Source organism: Sapajus apella, unplaced genomic scaffold (assembly GCF_009761245.1).
Source record: "Sapajus apella isolate SASKATOON/1434 unplaced genomic scaffold, GSC_monkey_1.0 scaffold16, whole genome shotgun sequence".
Taxonomy (NCBI): Eukaryota; Metazoa; Chordata; class Mammalia; order Primates; family Cebidae; genus Sapajus; species Sapajus apella.
In genome coordinates, this window is record NW_022436956.1 from 3943780 (window position 1) to 3965389 (window position 21610).

General features: G+C 43.6%; 1 protein-coding gene across 8 annotated transcripts in view; it reads right to left on the reverse strand.

Annotated features, from left to right (window-relative positions):
* LOC116555929 (neurotrimin) overlaps positions 1 to 14358 on the reverse strand; it is a 968350-nt gene extending 953992 nt beyond the window's left edge. For 7 of the 8 annotated variants that reach the window (XM_032284831.1, XM_032284829.1, XM_032284828.1 and 4 more), the window contains exon 1: positions 13742 to 14160. In XM_032284831.1, coding sequence (XP_032140722.1) covers positions 13742 to 13823 — 82 coding nt within the window. In that variant the 5' untranslated portion in view covers positions 13824 to 14160. Of the gene's footprint in view, positions 1 to 13741; positions 14161 to 14262 lie in introns of those variants that run through there. The other variant, XM_032284824.1, reaches the window with a different exon arrangement.
* Between the last annotated feature and the right edge of the window lie 7252 nt (positions 14359 to 21610).

Here is a 21610-nt window from a genome sequence, read left to right on the forward strand (position 1 = left end):
GCCTCCCAAAGTGCTGGGATTACAGGCTTGAGCCACCGCGCCCGGCCTTTCTCACTCTCTTTTTCCTTTAAAAAAAGCAAAAAACCCGAAAACCTTTGAAATAATTGCACACATTTTCTGACTCCACTTCTTCATACCATTTGTATCCCCACTCCATTGCTCTGCCCCACAAAACTGTTATCCCCAAGGACATAGAAGAGGTTATTGCAACTAAGCATAATCTCCCTTGATCCTTTAGAAGTATTTGACACTTATTTGACATTGCCGATATTCTTGCCTTCCTCGAATTTACATCCTTTGGCCTTGATGGTCTCATGCTATCCTGATTTTTCTCCTATGCGTTTGGCCACTTCTTGTCAACCTGCTTTCCCAGATCCCTTCTCCTCCCAGCCTTTAAGGACTAGTGCTGCCCTCAATTCCTTTTCATGTACTCCTTACTGTCTCCCTGTGCAATTAATCATATCTGTGTTGAAAACTATCCTTTTTCATACCCAGGTATCTCTCCAGAGTTTCAGATCCATCTGGTTAACTTTTTACTGAAAAGCTACTGTTAAGCCCATCATGTTCCAAATTGCATTGATTACTATCTCTTTAAAACCCACCTCTAAGTCATTCACCCAGAAAATAGAAGTCCTCTTACACTTTCTTTATCACTTATCATCTTGCCCATCCATCTCCAAGTGTTAACCCTTCTACCTCCACAACTTCTGAATACCCCATGTCTATCCTTCTCTGCAACTGTCACTCTGGTGACCTCATGCCTAATGGTTGCAGCGTCCCTTAGGAGGCTCCCTTTTCTCTAGTCTTGCCCAATTTCAACTCATCTCCCATATTGTAACTAGAGTGACAAATTACCATTTTCAACTAACTCAAATCATGTTGTTTAACTATTACAAGTGCAAATGTGACCATATTACTATCAGGTACATGACCCTTCAATGCACCCTCTTCCCTCAGTGTAAAATCTTCAGTAAGAACCATTCTAGTCCTGACCTCTGCCTACCTCTCTACGTGTACCTCTTGTCTTTCCACCTACATTCCTCCTCCCCTCATCCCACAAACACACGCAATCTAGCCAAATTTGATTTCAGAAGCCTGAATTCCCACCATGTTCTCTTGCCTATAGACACAAGCGTATGCAGTTTCTTCTACCTGTAACACTCATCTCTCCTCTCACCTGGTTAAATCTATTCACCTTTATCTCCCAGTTTTAACTGATCTTCCTTCCAGAGAACTTTTCTGACCTGAAAAGTCTCCCAAATTCTGCCGTAGCAAACTGACCAGCTTTCATCCCACTACTTACCACGTGGTAGTCACTTGTCTATTTAAGTGAGTGCAGGAACTACGCCTGCCTTGTTGTTGTTTATGCCTAATACCTAGTAGGGCCTGAGCAAATAATTCTGGCATGTATGAAATATAAATGCAAGTAAGCACTAGGCCATGCTTTTGGATCGATTATGTTGCTCTTTTATCGTAGAATGATGTGGAGATGACATGTCTGTGTCATTGGGAGATAACACGAAGCTGATGAAGACATCTCTTCAGGATCCAAAAACAATCTCAGTGAATTTAAATAATGGGCACAGAGGCAATAAAGCTTTAAGCGTTTAAAAGGAACAGTTAGGGAAGATCACCTGTGCCTCACAAAGCCTGGGCAAGGTCTTGTGGAATCAGTTATTTTCTGAGAGGAATAAGTATGGCCTCAACATGATTCAGTGATATGGCATGTCTAAAACAAAGAATGAAACTAACACAATAATTGAAGGCACCTATGTAACTATAAAATCCAAAACCTGCCAAGTAATAGTTCACTTTCTACTTTGCCAATCAGATTACAGCTGGCAGAATCTGCTCTGGCAACACCTTTTCAGTTGATCATTATCAAACTGGTCATGTTCCAAAGATAATGATCAGGATGATTAGTGCTCCAGAAACTGTGCCATGCAATGATCACAAGAAAGAATTCAGAATGCCAAGATAAGGTAAGTAGGGTCTGTGATAGTCATCTACTAGAAAGTGGATCATACACTATTACTTCTATCCTGAAAGCTCTAAAAGGCAAAACTTAGGGAGAGACAAATTTTTGCTCCACATAGATTCATTAGAATTGTATTCAGCTGCGAGGAAAAAGAAAACTAATTAAATGGAGATTTTTTTTCACAAGCAATGATAACTTTTGCACTATGCATTCTAGAGCTGGTACAGCTGTGATGTCATCTCGAACCTGAGTTCCCCCTATTAGTTTGAGATATACGAAATTACCTGTACTCAATTATTTTTTATTTTTGTTTTTTGGGTGATGGAGTTTCACTCTTGTCACCCAGGCTGCAGTGCAATCTCTGCCTCCTGGGTTCAAGTGGTCCTCCTGTCTCAGCCCCGCGAGTAGCCGGGATTACAGGCGCCTGCCACCACACTGCAGCTAATTTTTGTATTTGTAATAGAGACGGGGTTTCACCCTGTTGGCCAGACTGGTCTCGAACTTCTGATCTCAGGTGATCCACCCTCCTTGTCCTCCCAAAGTGCTGGGATGACAGGCGTGAGCCACCATGCCCAGCCCAATTGTTTTTTATTTACCCAAACAGCAAGTCCACGTGGTTTGACCTACAAGTGTCCTTCTCTGTCATTCTTGATCTGTGTTCTTTGTCCTCCTGTTTGTAAGTGGAATCCTACACCTGCAGGAAGGATCCCAGTCTCCCAGTCAAGAACGGACAATACTAAAGACCCAAAAGCACAGGCCATCTGAGTGCAATCCTCCAAACTGTACCCAGTCATCTTATGCTTGTATCCCATTGGCCTGAAACGCAGTATATGGCCATACCCTGTTATAACGGAATCTGGAAATTGAGTATTTTAAGTGAGCATATTGCTACTATGAACAAATTTAGAGTACTGTTTCGAAAGGGAAAGGATAGAATTGATATTGAGGAGGTATCAAAAATGCCTGCTAGAGTTGTAAAGTGCTTTCTCACAGAGTTTATCAGCTATGAAAAAGAGTGTTAACATCAGTTATCCTTACCTGTACCTCCACAATAGTATCATCTGTTGTTCTTTTGAAATAGAGATGAACTTGCCCTGTTCTGACTTATGCTGGGAGAATTTTTGAGAGTCTGACCCAGGCATCTGCTTTATAACCATCTCCAGAGGTGATTCTGATAGGCAGCCAGAACTGGGAGCCACAAGTCAAGTAGTGAGTGTCTGGTCACTAGAAATCGCTGGAATTAATCAACACAATTCGGATAGTATTGTTGCCTTGGGGAGGAGACCGGGCAAGTGAAATGCCATAGTGTCTCACAGCTCTAGGAGTCCATGAAAAAGCTTTTGGATTTAATTATTAAATTATTTGACCTTGGACAAGGAGTTAGCAGTATGAGAAAATAATGGAAAAATGACAATATGGCATTTAGATCCTTTTATTAGGAAGTTTTCTTGGAAAAGAAGAGGAAATGTAGAACAATTAGTTAATTCATATTTGTCTTCAGAAATAGCAAAATATTTTATCCAACTATAAATGTTCGTATATCACCAATTGCATTGAGAAAAAAGCTGTTGGTTAATCCATTTTATGTCTGGGCTGAGTTTCCTCTTGACTGTTCAGGAAGAGAGCCAAGTACCCTAGTGGACAACTTTGTGGAAGAGAGACTAGATTTAGAGAAACAGCTAAAAAACAGTGAATCACTTCACCTTTTCCAACCAGGTAAATTCATCCAGTCATTTTCCTCTTTTCTTGGGTTCGACCTTCCTTGTGCCCATTCTTTCCTCTGATGCCAGCACCTCATCTAGAGGTAGAATGTAGATTCCTCCCCCTTCCCCTACTGATCTGAGCAATTCACCGTTAGAGTGACTTTTCTACTCTTGGGTGAGTTTAGTCTGAAATACTGAGCTCCACAAGTAGTACTACCTAGGTACCCATAACATCTGGTTTATTGTTGATTACAGCCAGGAGGGATCACTAATATATGGGAAAAAGATTTAAGGTCTAAAAAAAAGGACTTGTCAGAAAGAAAAGATGAGTTGAATCTAAGAAAATGACTTTATAACAGAAAGGGTAAGTTCTGAGCTCAGGCTCTTGCATACCTAGTGAAACAACTCAGGTAAATGATAAGGAAGGGTTGAATGAACAATAGCTCACCTTAAGTTGACAGAGTTATAGGGCAACTGAAATACTCAGCGGGATCTCAGGTCTCCCTCCCCTCCCTTCATCCATAAACACTGAGTGTCACATTTGTCCCAGGGCCTGTGCTAAGTGTACTAGGTATATAAAGATAAATAAGACAGTCCCAACCCTTCTGGAGTCCACAGCCTGGTAAGGGGAGATAGACATGTAAACAGGTCATCCACACTTACATGTTATGGATATGGAGAGTAAAGGCAAGAAAAAGTGCAAGGCAAGCATAAGAGATGGAATAAGAAGGCTCAAAGGGGTGCCGAAACTTGAATTTAGTCTGACATTATCAAAAGCACTTTCTACGTAGACAGGGGCAGAGTAGGGCCTGAGCATAAGCAGAAGGAAGAGCAGGCACATGTGCTTTATCGAGGGAGCAACAGGAAACCCCAAAGAGGCCATGGAGCAGGGAGTAAGGCATTTTAGGAGGGAGAGGCAAATTGAGGACAGACCCTTAGGATTTCACACGACTTGCCAAAGAGCTGAGCCTTCATTCTCCTTGGATTTGGAATCAGGAGACGCTATCATATGCCGGGCTTTAATATGCTGGGCCACAAGGACATGCTGGGAGAAGACTGGAAGAAGGATGCAGATGAAGTAGAACAGCTCTAGAGAAGAACAGTCAGCACTCTGTTAATGGATAGTTATATAGAAAATAGGAGGCAAACCTTGGACTATTTAACCTAGTAAAGAGGAGATTCAGGGGAGAGGGGGAGGAAATCATGGTTTCAAATATTTGAAAACAGTCATGTTGTAGAAAAATTAGACCGGTCCTGTGGGTAGTAGAATCAGGTAATATTTATTGAGAGCTTACTATGTACCAGGCAGTGTTCAAACACTTTATTTGAGTTAACTTATTTAATCCGTATAATAACCTTACAAGGTAAGTCCTACAATTACCTCTACTTTATTAAAGAGGAGCTGAGTTGTAGACAGGTTGATTCAGTTGCCACAGGTCTCACACTAGGAAGAAGCAGAGCCAGGGTTTGGCTCAAGGCAATCTGGCCCTGGGGCCACTGTGTTATAATCACTCTCCAGACACAGGATATGGGGCTGGAGTCTATAAGAAGGTGGAATTTTCTTCTCCTACCTCTTCCCCTTCCTCTTCTTTCCATCCTCCTGTTTTTTTTGAAATCTGACAGTCAGATGCAATGGACTTCTGGAGGGATGCAAGTTTCCTATTATTGGAGATAGAGGCTGGAGGACCACTGCAGCTGCATTGTTGAAGGGTCAGAACTCAAAGAGAGGAATTGAAATAAAGTATCTTGAAAGTCCCTCTGAGTCTGAGCTGGTTGTGATTCAGGGGTTGTCTGGCACAGCGGTATGAACACTCTGGGGAGCCAGGTGGGTGTGTGGGTTACCCAGAGACTAAACTTGGCATAAATCTGCCAGTAGCTCATTTCTCTTGTGCCTTTTAAATCTGCTGACTCCATCAGAAAACAAACAAGTTTTCACTCCTGCACACACCCGCAGGAGCTGACCCGGCCATGTGAGTGGAGCCACCATCACTTTTGCCTAACACATGAAACTGCAAAATTGTTATCGAGGTTCTGAGCATGAGTCTTTATTGACCATGAGAAGGTGGGAGCAGTGGAGTCAACACAGCTGGATAACTGATTCCTTGGTAGGGGCAGGAAGGCTAGGTAGAAAAGAAATGTGTAATTTTCACATCTAAGGATGGAGCTTCTTCTAAGGCTCACCATTGCTTAGCACTTTCCAATCCAGCTCAAACACATTACTTTTTGAGCCTCAATCAAATGTCTCCTGAATCTCTCTTATAGGAAGGCTTAGGAACTGACCAATTCAGTCATTATCAGTCCTATTCCCCCCACCCATGACTACTTAATCCTTTCCTTCCATTCTAAGGATGCCATATAGGTAAATAAATGCATGCATATATGAGTACACAACATCATATATACGAGACAGCATGTAGTGTTTGCGCACACACACCACTTACATGTTCTGACTCTGTTCATTCGTCTGTGATGCTGTTTATATTCTTAGCTCCCTGCAGGCAGAGGCTGGTGCTGAGTATTTTCTCCTAGCACCACTGCCTATCAATAACTATACTCAAAAAGACTATTTGCAGTATTGCCAAATGTTGAACTTGGAATGAAACTGGAAAATCTTTTAGTCCAAGTGTTTTATTTTAGAGTGAGAAAACTGAAGCCCATATAGGAGATGTGTCTTGCCCAAGGTCTTTGAACATGTTCAGGTGGTTTTAAAGGTATACTTTTAAACCTGACTACAGATTAGGCCTTCTTAGAGAGCTCTTAAAACTACCAGTATAGGGCCACATTTAAAGAGATTCTGACTTAACTAGTCTGTGATAGGGTCCAGACATTGGCATTTTTATAAAAGCTCCCCGGCAGTTCTATGGTACGGCAAGTTTGCCATCCATTGGCTTAGGGGCTGTGAGTATTGCAAATAAAAGCAGATTGCACCTACCCACTGAGGGTCATTCAGACTCCTGAGATCAAGTCAGGAAATGTATAATTTCTCTAAACCACTGGAACCTGGAAGAATCATGGGTTTATGAGAAAGGTAATTACTGTTCTTGTTCATGAGGAAAGCTGGGAATGATCCCGCCGCCATGATGGAAATGCAGATAGCAGCAGCCCTCCTAAAGCATTCAGGGTGCAGCTACAGTACACAGCATGAGCATCAAAGCAGCTTTGTTACTTCTGTGCACATAGTGCTACAAACACAATCCATGTATTAAAAGAAGATGAGTGTGTAGGAGAACAACTATATACAACGCAACGTCCAAAACACTGTATCCCACCAGAAGAAAATAAAGAAATTTCTTTGGCTAATGATGCATTTGTATTATTTCAGGCACTATAAATTAAGGCGTGATGGGTGAGTAGCAAATTAAAGGAGTTCTCATAGAGGAGGCTTTCTTAGCTCTGTCCTGAATTCCGAATCCCTCCCAGAGTTAGATGAATAGTATTTGCTTCATCCAGAAAAGCTGTCTGAGGCAAATTCTTCTCTGGCCTTCTCTGGTGTTCTCCCTTTATCTTCTGGGTCCTCTAGTTCTCTGTGCAGAAGTCAGGGTATAAAGGAGATGGAGAGGCCAGAGAGGTGACAGTGATGTTCAGCATCAACCAGTAATTCAAACACACAAGACAAGGGCCACAAAGCAGTCCCCATCCTATATACACCAAAGACGTATCAGACATCTATGAGCTGCTTTTCTACAAGAGGTTGTGTGGAGTAGCAAAGGCATCGTCTCTGTGTTATGAGAACCCATGGCCAGGATGCGCACCTCCTCTCCCCAAGCCCCCCTCTCAACACAAGGATTGAGGGCTAGTTGCTTTCCTGCCATCCTGTCATCCTTTGCACGGAAGGCCAGAGGCTGTGCCATGGAGTCTTCACCCTGGCTTCTGATATTGCTGTTGTTGCTTTCCATTTGTCACAAATGGTGCCAAGCCAAGCAAAGTCTGAGAGATGCAACTAGGTCTTTATCTTATCCGTTAGCTGCTGTTCGTCACTGTTGTACCTCCAGCACCTAAAACAATGCACTGAACGTAGTAGGCACTCAATAAACACTTGTATGTGATCGACCCAGTGGACAAATAAACAACCAGATGGATTTTGCATTGGGGTGAGAGTTTGGTGACACTTCCAAGATGAGCAAAGGATGCACCGCTAGAGAGTGAATTTGAATGAGCAAGTAAAGCCAAAACCAGCAGTCTTTTGATCAGTCTTTTATTACCGCAAAGGGCAATACTCTCACAGAAGCTAAAAAAAATCAGATTTACTAACCTAAGATGTCCTTAGTAACAGAGCTGAAGAATGTGTTTTCCAATATTTGATTTCTTAGCTTGACAGTCTCTCTTGAAACACTCCCTTCTCCGCAATGAAAATGCGAATCTTTGTTGGTTTGTTTTGCAGTTTGCAAATGACTTACAGAGCTCTTCTGGCAGGGTTTCTGTTTTTCTACTTGCAAATAAACAAAAGGCCATTTCTCTAATATGACTTAAGTAGGGGAGACTCTGTGATCTCCTGTCATTATTTTAGAAACAGGAGAAAAGGAGAAGAGAAAAGGAAGGGCAAGTAGAAAAAAAAATGAAAACCCAAAACAGAGTAGAGAAGCTGAGAAAAAAAGGAGGAAACAGGCAAAGATAAATTTGATATGGAAAATTAGAGTGTGAGAGATGCCAAATAATGGAAGACTCTGTAATTAATAGGATCGCAGAGAACCTTTTGGGGAGGGCTGAACTCACCCATGGTCCATCAGCCTCCCTCCCTGCTTCCATCACGTCAGCTGGGCTCCTTGTGAACTGTGAAGACAGGCTCTCCCCTCCTTCTCCTAGGCAAGCCTGCATGAAGCAGAGCAACCCCTGCCAGCTTGACCTAGATCTGTCAACTGATCAATTACTTTTCCCATAGAGGAGAAGAAAAAACCAAAGGAAGAAAGAAAAAAGAAAGAGAAAAAGAGAAAGTGGAAAACACAGAAGCAGGGGGATTGGACACAAGGATGGAGGGAAAGCAGAGAGAGAGAATGGGAAGGAAAACAGATGCACCCCTGTATCTTTTCAGTTTAAGCAGTGGTAGCAAGAGCAGGCTTAATCCAGAAGGTTGCATAAATAAAAGACATACATACATACATGCATACACACATACATACATGAAGGAAAACATAAAGCCCTCAGAGGTTATTGACCAAAATCATAGTCAAAGGGGAGGCTAGAGCTCTTTCTTCCACCCTTTGCCAATCCAGTTTACAGCTGTTTTTTCTGAAACTCCTGCCTCCACCTCCATCCTTCCTAGTGCTCCCCCTCTCCACCATTCACACTGCAGTTCCACACTGACGCGTCCTTTTGCAAATGGATGGGAGGAATGCTTCCTGCAAGTGTCTTCTAAAGCCCCTCTGCCCTTTCCCAGTGCACTCTCTGATAAGATGAAGCATCCTACCCCAGTGGCAAAGAGATGCTTCCAGAAGCACTAGGATGGTGCCCTTTGACCCTTCCAACCTGTATGCCATCTACTTCTTTATTACTGCATGCTTTCATTTTTTTTATGTTTAATTGGTTTTATTGAATTTCAAATGGCTATAGACATAAAGTAAACATGTAACAAGACAATAGAGCAGAAAGGAAGTAAACTGCATAAATACAATCTCAGCATGGAGTTCCACTTAGCACCACACGTTTGGAGTGTTACAAGCATTAATGAGTCCTTACAACACCCAGGGGAGTCGCTCCCCGGCCTGGCAGGCAGGTGGGGAGATAGGCCGGCAGAGGGAAAGATTTTTCCCTACAGAAAACATAGAGAAATTTGAGCTTAGATGTACACGTTCCCACACTGAGCTATGTTCAGGCCACTGGAGCTGGCTTAAAACCTGGAGACCATGCATATTGGGTGTTTGAAGCATTTGTAGGATCTCTGCTACAGGAAGATAGAAAGCAATGTAGGTTTTGTTTGTTTTTTGTTGTTGTTGTTGTTGTTGTTTTTTTGTATCTTTAGCATTCTAATTTGTGGGCAGAAGCAGATCATGAGCTTGAATCCAAAATACCTGGAAAAAAGCCAAATCCCAGACCTTTTCATCCTACCCAAAGTGTGCCTCTACTATGATTGAATGGCAAGAGCATTGCAATTCTTTCTAGCATGTGTTTCTTGCACACATCAGAATCACATGTCCCATACTGATTCAGAAACTCTGCCATCTCTTGGGATACTGAGAGAGCTCACTTCATCCCAATGGACAAGTTTTGGTTAAAATCAATACCAGGTTGTTTGGCCCATCATGGAAAGGAGCCATTACCAGCATGGCAGACAGCATGTGGGCAGAAGGCAATCGGGACTATAGCACCTCAGGCAGGGAACCAAGAGGGACACGTGAAGACATTATTTAGGACCCCTGGCTGAAAACCAGCACTATAGAAGGAGCTTACTAAGAAATAATGGAAGTCAGGGACTATACATTGCAGCTGATAAGAAGGGACTTGAGGCTTATATTTGGCTTTAAGGGAACCAAAAAAAGGAAAGAATCAGGACCATGACCAGGACCAGGACCAGGACCAGGACCAGGCTCTGGGCCTGGTAACTAAAGCTGCAATTTCAAGGATGATCTTCATACAGCAAGACCTGCTGGCCACGGCAGGCACTCTCCAGGCACCCTTGAGAGAATGCTTAGAGGGCCATCCCCGCTGGAGGGGTGGCCTCCTAATAAAAAGGGCGGAGGTGAGCTACATTTGTGCCACTGTGCATGCGGTGCCTGTAGCTTGCCCCAGGTTGGCAGCTCCAAGCCTGGCAGGCAGGTTCCACTCAAGGAGACTCCCTGATCCCCTCTTCTCACTGACATGCTTCCAAGCACCCACAATGTCTATGTCAGGCCCAAGGTCCCATCATCCCAGGCTAATGTTTCCACTTTGCCAGTAAATATTGTTATGGTCTCGTCTGCCACCCATGCATCTCAGAAGCATTGCCCAGCTCAGACTGCTGCTGGCATCACATGTGTACTGTGCATGGCAGGAACCTGGCCGGCTTGCCCAGCCGAACAGAGCCCACTGCCCACCTTCTGGATGCTGTGCCAAGGGGAGTGTGAAGTTCGCTGAGGCACCTTTTTCTTCTCCTCTGCCCTGTGTGTGTCTCAAGCTAGCAGCTAAGTGGATGTGGGACATGAGGAGAAGTGAGGAAATGAGAAAGGTAAGAGAGGAGCCTAGCCAAGCAAATCGGAAGGTGTTAAAAGAAACAATAATCCTTCGAAGGAGAAATGGTCGGTTTTCTAGAAAGAGGAAGCTGCAGCATAACCAGCCATTCCTTTCAGAGCCTCTCAGTGGCAGAAGGTGGGCGGTGGGTGTGCTGCAAAGGACAGCCGTAGCCTGATCCAGCTCTGTAGCGTCTGCTCCCAGGAAAGAGATGCCTCTACTTAATCAACCCTTGTGTATCTTAGGGCCAGAGCCCCAGGGAGCTAATCGCCCCCTCCTGCCAGCGTCACTAATCAGTGCTGATTCCCTCAGAAACCCCCCTCTTTACCTAAGCTGGATCTGGGTTGCTGGTTGGGTTGGGGGGAGGAGCAGGTCAGGGAGGGGTTCCTAACCTACCACTAACACCAGACACCTTTTCAAGAGGCAGGAGACACAGGAAGTAGCAGCTCTAGGAAGAACCAGCTTAAAACAAAAACAGAGGGGAAGAAAAAAATCGCCTTGGAATGTGTACTGCATTTTAACTAGTCCCACTGGGTCAATGCAATAGGGGTGGATTATTGCAGGCAAGACCTGGGCTGCCTCAGTAATTCTGCAAGTTTGATAAGAGATAGCTGGCAGACTTCAGCTTCCTTCCTCTGAAAGAGAAAGCAGACATCACCTTTGCCACATCTGACTGGCATGCAATATGGGGGTCTTTGGGGGTTGTTCTGCAAAGATTAAAATTGGGCAGCCTTGTGCTATTACGACACACTGAAGCCTATTCAGGGCTGACTGGATAAGGATAGCACAAATAAGACCATCATTCTTTTTGGGAAATTCAGGATTTGGTAGGATGTGATAAGGTCTGAGATAGTCCTGATGCCACCACCCCTACCCCAAGATAGGAACAAGACCACAAAATCAGATTGCACCTTGGATAAATTTGCACCATCACTTTGCTACTCATCTATGCAGAGACGATTCAAAGTATGAGCAAATATTATGCTTCCCTGCATTTATTCTGATGAAAAAAAAATCACGTATGCTAATTTATATGTAAATTCAGTATGGCCCTGGGGCTCCTGGCATGCAGCCAGCAGGCTGTTGCTGGTGAAAGTTTGGTCATTGTCTTCAGTTTGATGTTACAGACAGAAAAGACACGGATCTCAGGACAGGTGGAAATTGCTGAGGGCTTGAAATCTTCCCTCTCTTTACCTCTGACCCCACCCCTTAACTGCTTAGTTTTCATTTTTGCTGTCAGCCCCCAGAGAAGCTACTTTCCTGAAGGTGCCTGATCCTGAACTCAGCTTCCCCACTTCATTCTTGTGCACCCAGAACATGCAGGGGTGCACACACACACACACACACACACACGCTGATACTGCTCCATATTATATAAGAGGAGTCAATCAAGGATGCTTCCAAGTTGACTCCCTTCACTCATACACCCACCAAAGCCCCTAGGGGAGAGGAGGGAGGTCCTGAGGCCCATGCCCCTCGGGTTGGGTGCAGCAGGTGACCTCATGGATATCCCTGCAAGATTCACCACTGTGGACTTTCTTGTCATTTAACGTAGATCCCTTCTGTCCCCCCTTGCTTTCTTCCTTAAGCCCCACTCAGGGGTGTACACATTTGATCGTTCGAGCCTGGTGTCTCTGCTCACCTCACGTGGATCCACACTGCAGCCACTGCAACCTATGTCAAGAGGACAGCAGCAACCCCCAAAGCCTAACCTCAAAGAAAGGTCAGCAAGACAACAGCTCAGGACTCAGTTCAGATCAGGAGTTATATTGCAGGGGGAGAAGAGAGCCAGAGAGTGGGACTCCCCATCATTTTTCACTAGGTCAGAGGGAACTTTCCTCTGGGAATACAACTGCATAGGACTGAGCCTCACCTCCCAAGAGAGGGCTCCTCCTCCAAAGCCCTGCTGGGCCACCCAGGGAAAGTTTCTCAGCTTGTCTCGATCCTCACAGTTTAGGTATGTTTCATATGAAAGAGACAAACTAGTTACCCCAAAGGACAGGGCAGGTTGGGAGCAGGCAGATTAGTAGATAATTCTGTTGCTGGAACTAACGAACGTTGAGAGCCGGGATGGGGGGGCGCGGTGCCGCAAATGGACTCAAGGTGGAGACTGATTCCAAACACACAGAACACAGCACTGGAAGCATCAAAGCAGGCGCTCAACCGCAGCCCCCAGGGCTCCGGGCTCAGCCGATAAACAAACAGAAAATTAGCATTCGACTCTTACTGCCTCTCTCCCTTCAACTTTGAAAAGCCTTTTAGAATTTTAGAGCCCCGGCTCCCCTGCCTTTCATCTGATTGCTATCCATACCACCCCCGCCCCACCTCAGCCACAAACACACTCCCAAACACCCGAACACATTCAAAACTAACACAGTTGTCCCCCACTGCTGCAAATTGACTCATCTCCTGAAGCTGGATCGCTGACCAGAACCTCACAGGAAGCACCTGACTCTTTCTAGCCTTCATTTTCCCCTTTGCTCTGTTAAAAGCTTTGCAAGTTCACTGGCCGATATTTAAAGTTTCCTCTTGTAATTTCTTCCCAGTCGCATCAGCAACACATTAGCCACCCCGTTGCCCTCCGAATCTGTCATTTCCCCCTGCTCACATGTGTGCTCTGTTGTGCATGTGTGCAAGAATGTGCATGAAGCCAGGGAGCCTAGCACACAACCACAGACCTAACGGGAGCACCAAACACGTTTTACTTATGCACATACATTCCCCCATTCCGGTGGCAGCCAGAATCAAATCAATATTCTCACAGCCTAGTCAGGAGAATGAAGCCCCAGCCATGCTGTCTAAACGCTCTCCTCCACCTGCAAACAGCGCAGCACAGCCGACTCGCGGAGTCTGCAAATCTTATAAAGCACACTGTACAATTCCTGGGTCTACCGTAGGCAAATCAATAGCAAGCTCTTACCTTGGAAGAGACACAGAGCAGCCAGCCCCGTGAAGATTGCCCAAGAGATAGAATTGTGCATTTTTGGCTGGATGGTTTTCATGATTTTTTTTCTTCTTCTTTTTCTTCTTTTTTGTCAGGTTCAGTTTTTTTCTTTCTTTCTTTCCTGATAGATTGTGTTGCTCTCAAGCTTGTGCAAGGAGATTTAAATCCACTGTTTTGCTGAAGGACACAACAAGAAAGCCGAGGGTGTGAGAGAGTATGACTTCTCCGTAATTATCCCCACTCATACTCTGGCACTGAGACACATTGTACAATCTGGCCCTGGACAGCCCTCCTACAAGCTGCAATCATTGGTTCTAATCCAAGGATTGACAGAGCTACAACACACGCGCGCGGGCACACACACACACGCACACACACTCTCAGGAATCATTTACTGGGCAAATCAGGCTAGCTGATTAAAGAGACAGGAGCCTGGAGAGATAGAATGATAAATGCCGATTTGCCCCTTCTATATTACTTTCATTTTTTAAACTCACAGTCTCTGAGCCCCGAGTCTCAGAAAATCCCTTTTCCCCTGGCATTCCCTGGCCTCCTGAACTCAGATTCCCTTTGCACTGGAAAAATCCCATAGTCAGCCATGGCTTATGGGAAATTTTAAAGGAACACTTTCATGCTCAGTGAAACTTGCAAAGATGAGTCAAATTTCATTTGTTGGTACCTATTTTCCCCTCCAATGGAAATATCATTCAGTGACAGATTTTTTTTCTCTTTCATCAACGCTTCTACTTAGTTGCTTTGAAAATAGTAAATAACTTTCTATTTTCTCCTCTTGTCACTCCAGTTTCAGACATCTATGTTACTCCTATTTTTCATTTCACTTTTTAAAAATCTATTTCCTAAAGCCATCCATGTGTATATGATACCGTGAAAAGGTACGGAGTACCTGGTATTTGAGAAGAAGTTCTGCAGTCTGAAGATGGAGAATCTTCTGCAAAGGAAAATAAAGTATGACTTTGTTCCACGTGACTCGGTCAATCTGCATCCACTAAAGCAATAATATAAGCGTCTGTGATTTAAACTGCAGCAAGAAAGATTCAGGTTAGACATGCTGAGGGGCTTTCTGAGTGTAAACTTTGTATAGTTCCTCAGAGTTGAAGACATTAATCTCCTTGGTGACAGGAAAGAATAAAAACCAAACATAAATAATCTAATGGATAGAAATGATTTCTTAAGAGATCTCATTCTAGGGCCCGGAAGTTTATTATAATTTTTGGCTTCCTCTTATGAGGAGCAAGTTAGAGGATATGAACAAAAATTCTAGAAAATGTAGCTCCTGGCTGGGCACAGCGGTTCACACCTTTAATTTCAGAATGTTGGGAGGCTGAGGAAGGCCAATAATAGCCTGAGCTCAGCAGTTGGAGACCAGCCTCGGAAACATGGCAAAACCCTATCTCTACTAAAAAATCCAAAAAATATCCAGGCGTGGTGGTGCACATCTGTGGTCCCAGCTACTGGGGTGGCTGAGACAGGAGAAACGCTTGAGCCTGGGAGGCGGAGGTTGCAGTGAGCTAAGATTGCACCACTACAATCAGCCGGGGTGGCAGAGCCAGTCCCTGTCTCAAAAAAGCAGGGAAAGAAGAAAAACGAAAATGTAACTTCTCACAGAACCTTCCTTACCCGATTCTGACACATTCATACCCCCACTATGCCTTGACACACATTTTAAAAATATTCTTCTAGAACTCCTGTGCTAATTATTATACTTCCTTCTAACCCCCATAAAAATGTTAATGTATGTATTTTCAAACTGCATAGAACAAAAGTACTCATTGCCTGTTTGTATTTCAGTGTACAGAGGTGAACATATCACTGCCGTTTTGCACATGTCTAAGAGACACAATTTACCATGCTTTTTTTTTTTTTTTTGACAGACTCTTGCTCTTTCACCCAGGCTGGAGTGCAATCACAGGTCATGACGACCTTGAACTACTGGCTGAACTTTTTTTTTTTTTAATTTTTGGTAAAGTCTCATTATGTTGCTCAGGCTGGTTTCAAACTCTGCCTCAAGCCATCCTTCCAGGCTTGGCCACCCAGAAGTTTACCTCCTGTTGTTTATGAATAGGAACAATACTCTCTGGAAGCCTGGGATCCAGTGACCTTGAGAGGAAGGGGCCCTGGGACCTCAAGACCTGGAGACCTCAAGATCCTACTCACAACTCTGCACCACCGAGGGGCCTTAGGCAGGTCATTTTACCTCTGTGAACCTTGGCTTCTCGTCCGTAATATTGTAGAATTGGATAATTTATTACACCCCTTCCCATTTTACAGGTGTTTTATGTTAACTGGTATTTTTTTTTCTTCTTGCCATTCAGTTCTAATTCACATGTCTATCAAAATGTCCTTGATATTGTAAATTCCCAATGGACAAGAATTTTATCTGTAGATGAGTCTTTTTGTGCGGCGCTCAGCGTAGTGACATGTGTAATTAAATGCTTTGGAACAACTGTGACGGCAGGTGATAACGGTGCGGTGCAGAGGAAGGTGGCTTCCTTTCACCACCATTTCATTTCTCTCCAGAACAACGATAAAGATCATGGGTCACTGGTAAGTCTTTAGGCCCAATCCAGAGGGGTAAACCCTAACATTTGTAAATGTCCTCACCCTGAACTATACTAAATCTGCACAGCTACCAATGTTTATTAGGCTAGCATGTGTGTCAAATGAATAAGAAATTAATCATCAGAGTTGATATTTATTGATCTTTTGCAATATGCTAGACATGATACTCAGTGTTTTGCATGCACTTTTCTTGTTAAATCCTGACAACCTATGAAGTGGTGATATATCATCCCCATTTTCTAGATGAGGACATTGAGGCTCAGAAAAAGCTGATCCACAGCCACACAACAGTTAAAGAATGGAATCAGGATTTAAACCTAACCATTTTCATCTCAGATCAACTTCAAAAATAATATCCTGTGCTAAATACTCTGAGGGACTCAAATAGATGTCAAGCATCCTAACTTAGAACCTTTTTTTCTGTTTTCAATGGCATATGAGATTACACATTAATAAACATTACAAAACCATACACATGTTGATACAAAACTATAAGAAGACTCATATACTACTTTCAATCTTAATTGAGTTTCAAATGGTTGGTACATATAATTAATTTTATTAGACAGAATATGATAGGTGGTCGTTTTCTATAATAGTTTTCTGAAGTTCTGTGGAGATGGTGGGAGTCATGAATACTTTGATACTGACTCTGACCCTAGATTTGAGGCAGAGGGAAGGGTATTGCTGGATGAGGATACCATGAATTAAAAACTAGTTAGAAATACGCTAGGTAGATTTGAGATTCTAGTGGCTTGTCTGACATCCCCCATCCTATACGTCTGTATAGCAATACAAGCTTGAAAATGTTTTTTAAAAAATGAACCTTAGCACAGTATCTGATCCTGGGCAGTTACTTCCTGCACCCAGGTAAGGTAACCATGTGTGGTGCCTGGCAGGTGCAGACACTGGGAGTCATTGACATGGCTTGTTGAGAGCACAGAGTTGGACGTGCTTTGCGTGGGGTCCAAATCCCAGGTCTTTCCCCTAGGGGCTGCAGGATTAGGTTGAGTCATTTGTACTCCACATCTGAAACAGGACCAGGATAGCAATTATACCTCCATCCCAACCACAGCCAGACCTCCTAACCATCAACTGATTTTCATTAATTTTACTGTTTTAACCAAATTGAGAAGGATACCGTCTACCATGTGTCATTGAAAGAAGCTATCTGTGCTGGGAGCTAAGACTCCTGGACAGAACAGTTTCAGCATGATGCTTTGTGCATTCATTGAGGCAAAATATATCCTCAGAGATTGCCGAACCAGAAGTCTAATTTGGGTTCTGAACATTGCTAAATGCTAAACTATCTTGAGAGCTATAGCTTTTTCAATGCTTGAATTTACCACATGAAGTAAAATTTCCCAATGGCCTTCAGATTTCACAAAAGCACACCATTAACCTCCTTCTAGAGAAGGCATCTTTTTCCCTCCTTTGTGATTGGGTTTAACACAGCGTCACCAATACAGGCCTCCTGGATCAGACCGCTGCTCATTACACGTCGAAATTTGTAATTACATTGTAATTACACATCGAAAAGCTGATCCCGGGCTACACACAGAAGGGTTTCATTCAACCAGGCCCATCTCTTGCCTAATGGAACAGGTCTCATCAATGCAGTCAGCAAACCTTCCTTTCCATTTTCCATTTTAGTCTCAGGATCTACCAGGCTTAGGACTGAGAATCTCTATTGTTGCAATTGCCCCAAAGAGTGGGTAGTTTGGTCCTTCTGCGTTGAGGTGGCTTATGACCATGGTTAGAGATTTCTGCCAGTAGAAGTGAGGTTATGACTAAAGAACCTCTGACTTGGGGAAGATATGATTGGGGGGACACTGATTGAAAGAGGATATTTTGAAATTGCATTTCCCTCCTCAGCAATCAGAGCTCCTTCCTCCGAGTTAGAAGGCTCAAGTACTTCTCATCAGGTGTCTGGAGGACTCACTTTGCCTCTTACATTAGCCAGATTTATGTTATGCACCATTTACTTCCCAGTTGACGGGCCCACTTTTTCTTTTTTTTGCAGAGGAGGATGAATGGCGTAAGACAAAATTAATGTCCGGAAAGGGACCTTAAATTCTAGACAGAATGATAATCTTTCACCACCCACACTCCTTGGATTTAGAAGAACTTTACCACAGACATGATTTTTCTGTTTGGGGATAGGAAACAAGGAAGGGGCATAATTTTTTTTTTTTTTAAATAAGGAAGGGGAAAAAGATGAGGACCTTAACTTCTTTTGGGGAGGCAAACTAGGATTGCATTTCATAAACCTTTTATCATCGGGCTGCTTAGGAATCTGCACTGTGTGCAATGAGCTAGTACAAATAGGGATTGATTCTCTGTAAACTGCCCCCATGCACACCTGTCACTTTACCCAATGAGAGACAATAAGTCCAGTAAGCTCACTGTGGGACCTGGCTGTCCTGCTGTCCAAATCCCAGCTGAACCTTGACAGCAGACCTAGGAAAGGGGATGCATAATCACTCACACATGGTGGGCCAGGCTTGAAGGACTGGCAGACAGAATGCCACCATGAGGAGGAGGAGGAGGTGGGTGTGTGTGTGCCTGTGAGCAAGGGAGGAAGGGGTGTGGAGGCAGTGTTTTTTATTTCTCTCAGCTATTATGGAAAGAACTGCAGGAGCTTAAATCTAAAGAGCAGTGCTGAAATAATGTTCAGGACTTAACAAAAGCCGCCGCTTTGCTGCCATCCACCTGCTGTGGCCTGCCTCTGCTGAGACCCTGTGTGGTTGGTGATCTTACATGCCCAGATGCTTGGAGGAGCCTGCCCCAGGGGAAGAGGAAGGCAGCCTGCCCTTGCACATCTGGGGTTGAGTAGGGTTCATCTTTGACTTGCAATGCCACTTCAGGGAGGGCAAAAACCATGGCAGGAAGAAGGCAGCTTTCTACCTTAAAGGGACTCTCCCCAGAAAGGGACAGCTGCAGCCATCTTGGATGGGGCTCTGAGCATGGTCACTTTCAATGGGAATCGAAAGGGTCCAGGCACAGGTAATGTCTGAATTATGTGAGTCTACTTTGAGAATTTGACTTAGAGCAGCAGATTTCCTGATTTATTGATAAGTTGCCTAAACTGATACTAAAATGAAAGTGTAATTGTTAACAGCCCAGAAATTAAGGACACAGGGATGTAAGCCCAAAGCCCTACAAAAGGAGAGTTTTCAGCGCTTTCTAATGGGATTATAGGCATAGTCATCTGGCTTTGGTTTATGTTTATCATCTTCATCTCAAAAAGAAGAATTACCATAGAGCAGTATAACAGAAGGAATTTAAGATTTAAAATCAGAAGAACTGGATTTGAGTCTAATTCCACTGATCAATTTCAATCCTGTGATGCTCAGTGTTCTCATGTCATCTCATTTCTCCTCATCCTTAAAGTGGAAATAATAATATCTACCGCGCAGGGTTGTTGTAGATTCATTAACATGAAGGTTAAATGTCCCAGTATGGTGATCAGCATACAGGCACATTGGCTCCTGGTCTTTATGATTAGCTTGCTTGAAAAGACAAACCAGTGTGCTGGATAATACTCAACAAGAACTTCACAGTGTGAGTGGCTGCCTTCGGGATGCTTATTGCCAAATGTTTTTTTCCTGGATCTGTAGTAGACAGGGTGGTAGTTGCACCTGGATCCCCAGAATGCTGGGAACCAGTTGGATGTGGTTGGAGTGGGCACTGCTCTACTCTTGAAACAGGAGTGGGCACAGGTCCCTGGCCTGGTCAATCACTTTCTTTTCTGAGAAATTTCCAGGTGCTTTGGGGAAAGAAGGACTGCAGCTAGAAGACATCTTTCCTCACACATGGAGGAATCTGCAAGGAAATGGAGCCAACCAAAAGGAAAGTAGGAGCAAGAGGAGAGGCCGTCATTGAAAGGAGGAGATGTCATGCCTGGAACCAGACACCCACCCTTCCAATTCCTGATCTTTTATTTGCTTAAGTTAGTTTGAGTTGAGCTTCTGTCTCATACCTAAGAAGATCTGGACTAAAAGCCCATATGGAGGCCCATGAGTAGAAATGTCCTTGCTTTCCTGCTCTTCCCACATGACTTTCCTCGATACAATGAAAATGTCTACATACTATGTGACGCTAAGGGAGAGAATGCCTTAGGCAGAAATGTAGGCATCTGAAGCCATTTACTTAAAAAAATAAAACCAAGAAGCCAGTGTTGACATCAAATTGGAATTAAAATAAGGTCATTGATGAAATCACGATGAACCAAGTCCCTTTTCTTCCAAAGGTTGGGGGTCTGGAAGCAGGGAGCAAAAAATAATTTAATGAACCTCTTCTGTGTGATCATTCTGCATGTCATTTTATTTAACCTTAACAGTGTTTCTAGAAGATAAATACTATTATTCTTAATATGCAAATAAAGAGGTTAACTAACTTGTCCACAGTTGTACAGGTAATAACTGGCCAGGCCTTCTGAACACAGAAGAACTTGATCTTTCTCTTAATGTATATTTGGCTATACTTTAAGTGAAACTGAGATGCAAAAGGAAAAGATCATGGCAGTCTGGGATGGCCAGTGAGAGCTCTCAGAACAACATTGGTCTTGATCAGTTTGGAAGGAAAGAAAGTGGAAACTGATTTAAACTGAAGGGAATGGCCTGGCAAAGGCTGGTGGTGAGCATAAAACTCCGTAGAAATCAGCATGATCCAACATGGATGAATTTGAGGCTGCGGTTCAAGAGGACTGAGAGTTCATAGAGTTTGTGCCTAAATTAGAGAGTTTTGAATATTTATACAGTTTGAGCTGATTTGAGAAGATCACTGCTATTGATTCTGAGAAAGTAAAAGCAATAAAATTTATACAGTGGAATGCATGTTGAATTAAGTCATTCTCTTAGAGAAGCCTCTCTTGGCCCTCTGGATGTGGACAACTTCCCATCTTGTGCTAATCTGTAGTCTAGTTTGGCAGACTGTGGGACAGTGGTTTAGCCCCGTCCCCTCCCCATACATCACACATAGGAGTAATTCTGGTGCACGTGGGTCCTAGAAACCTCTTCTTTGCAGTCTGCTGCCCACCAGCTAGTTGGATGGTAGGCGTAGAGCTCAGACTTCAAGTAATGTGGGGAGAGTTGGGGGGTACCTGGAGCAGACCCACTTTCCTATACTGGGGCTGATAACACCTTATTTGACAGTTCAGTGTCACTTTACTGCTTTTGGCCATTTCTAGCCATGGACATATCTATTTAGAAGACTTTAAAATAGGGAGGAACAGCATGGTCTGGGGAAAGATTTATATATTTT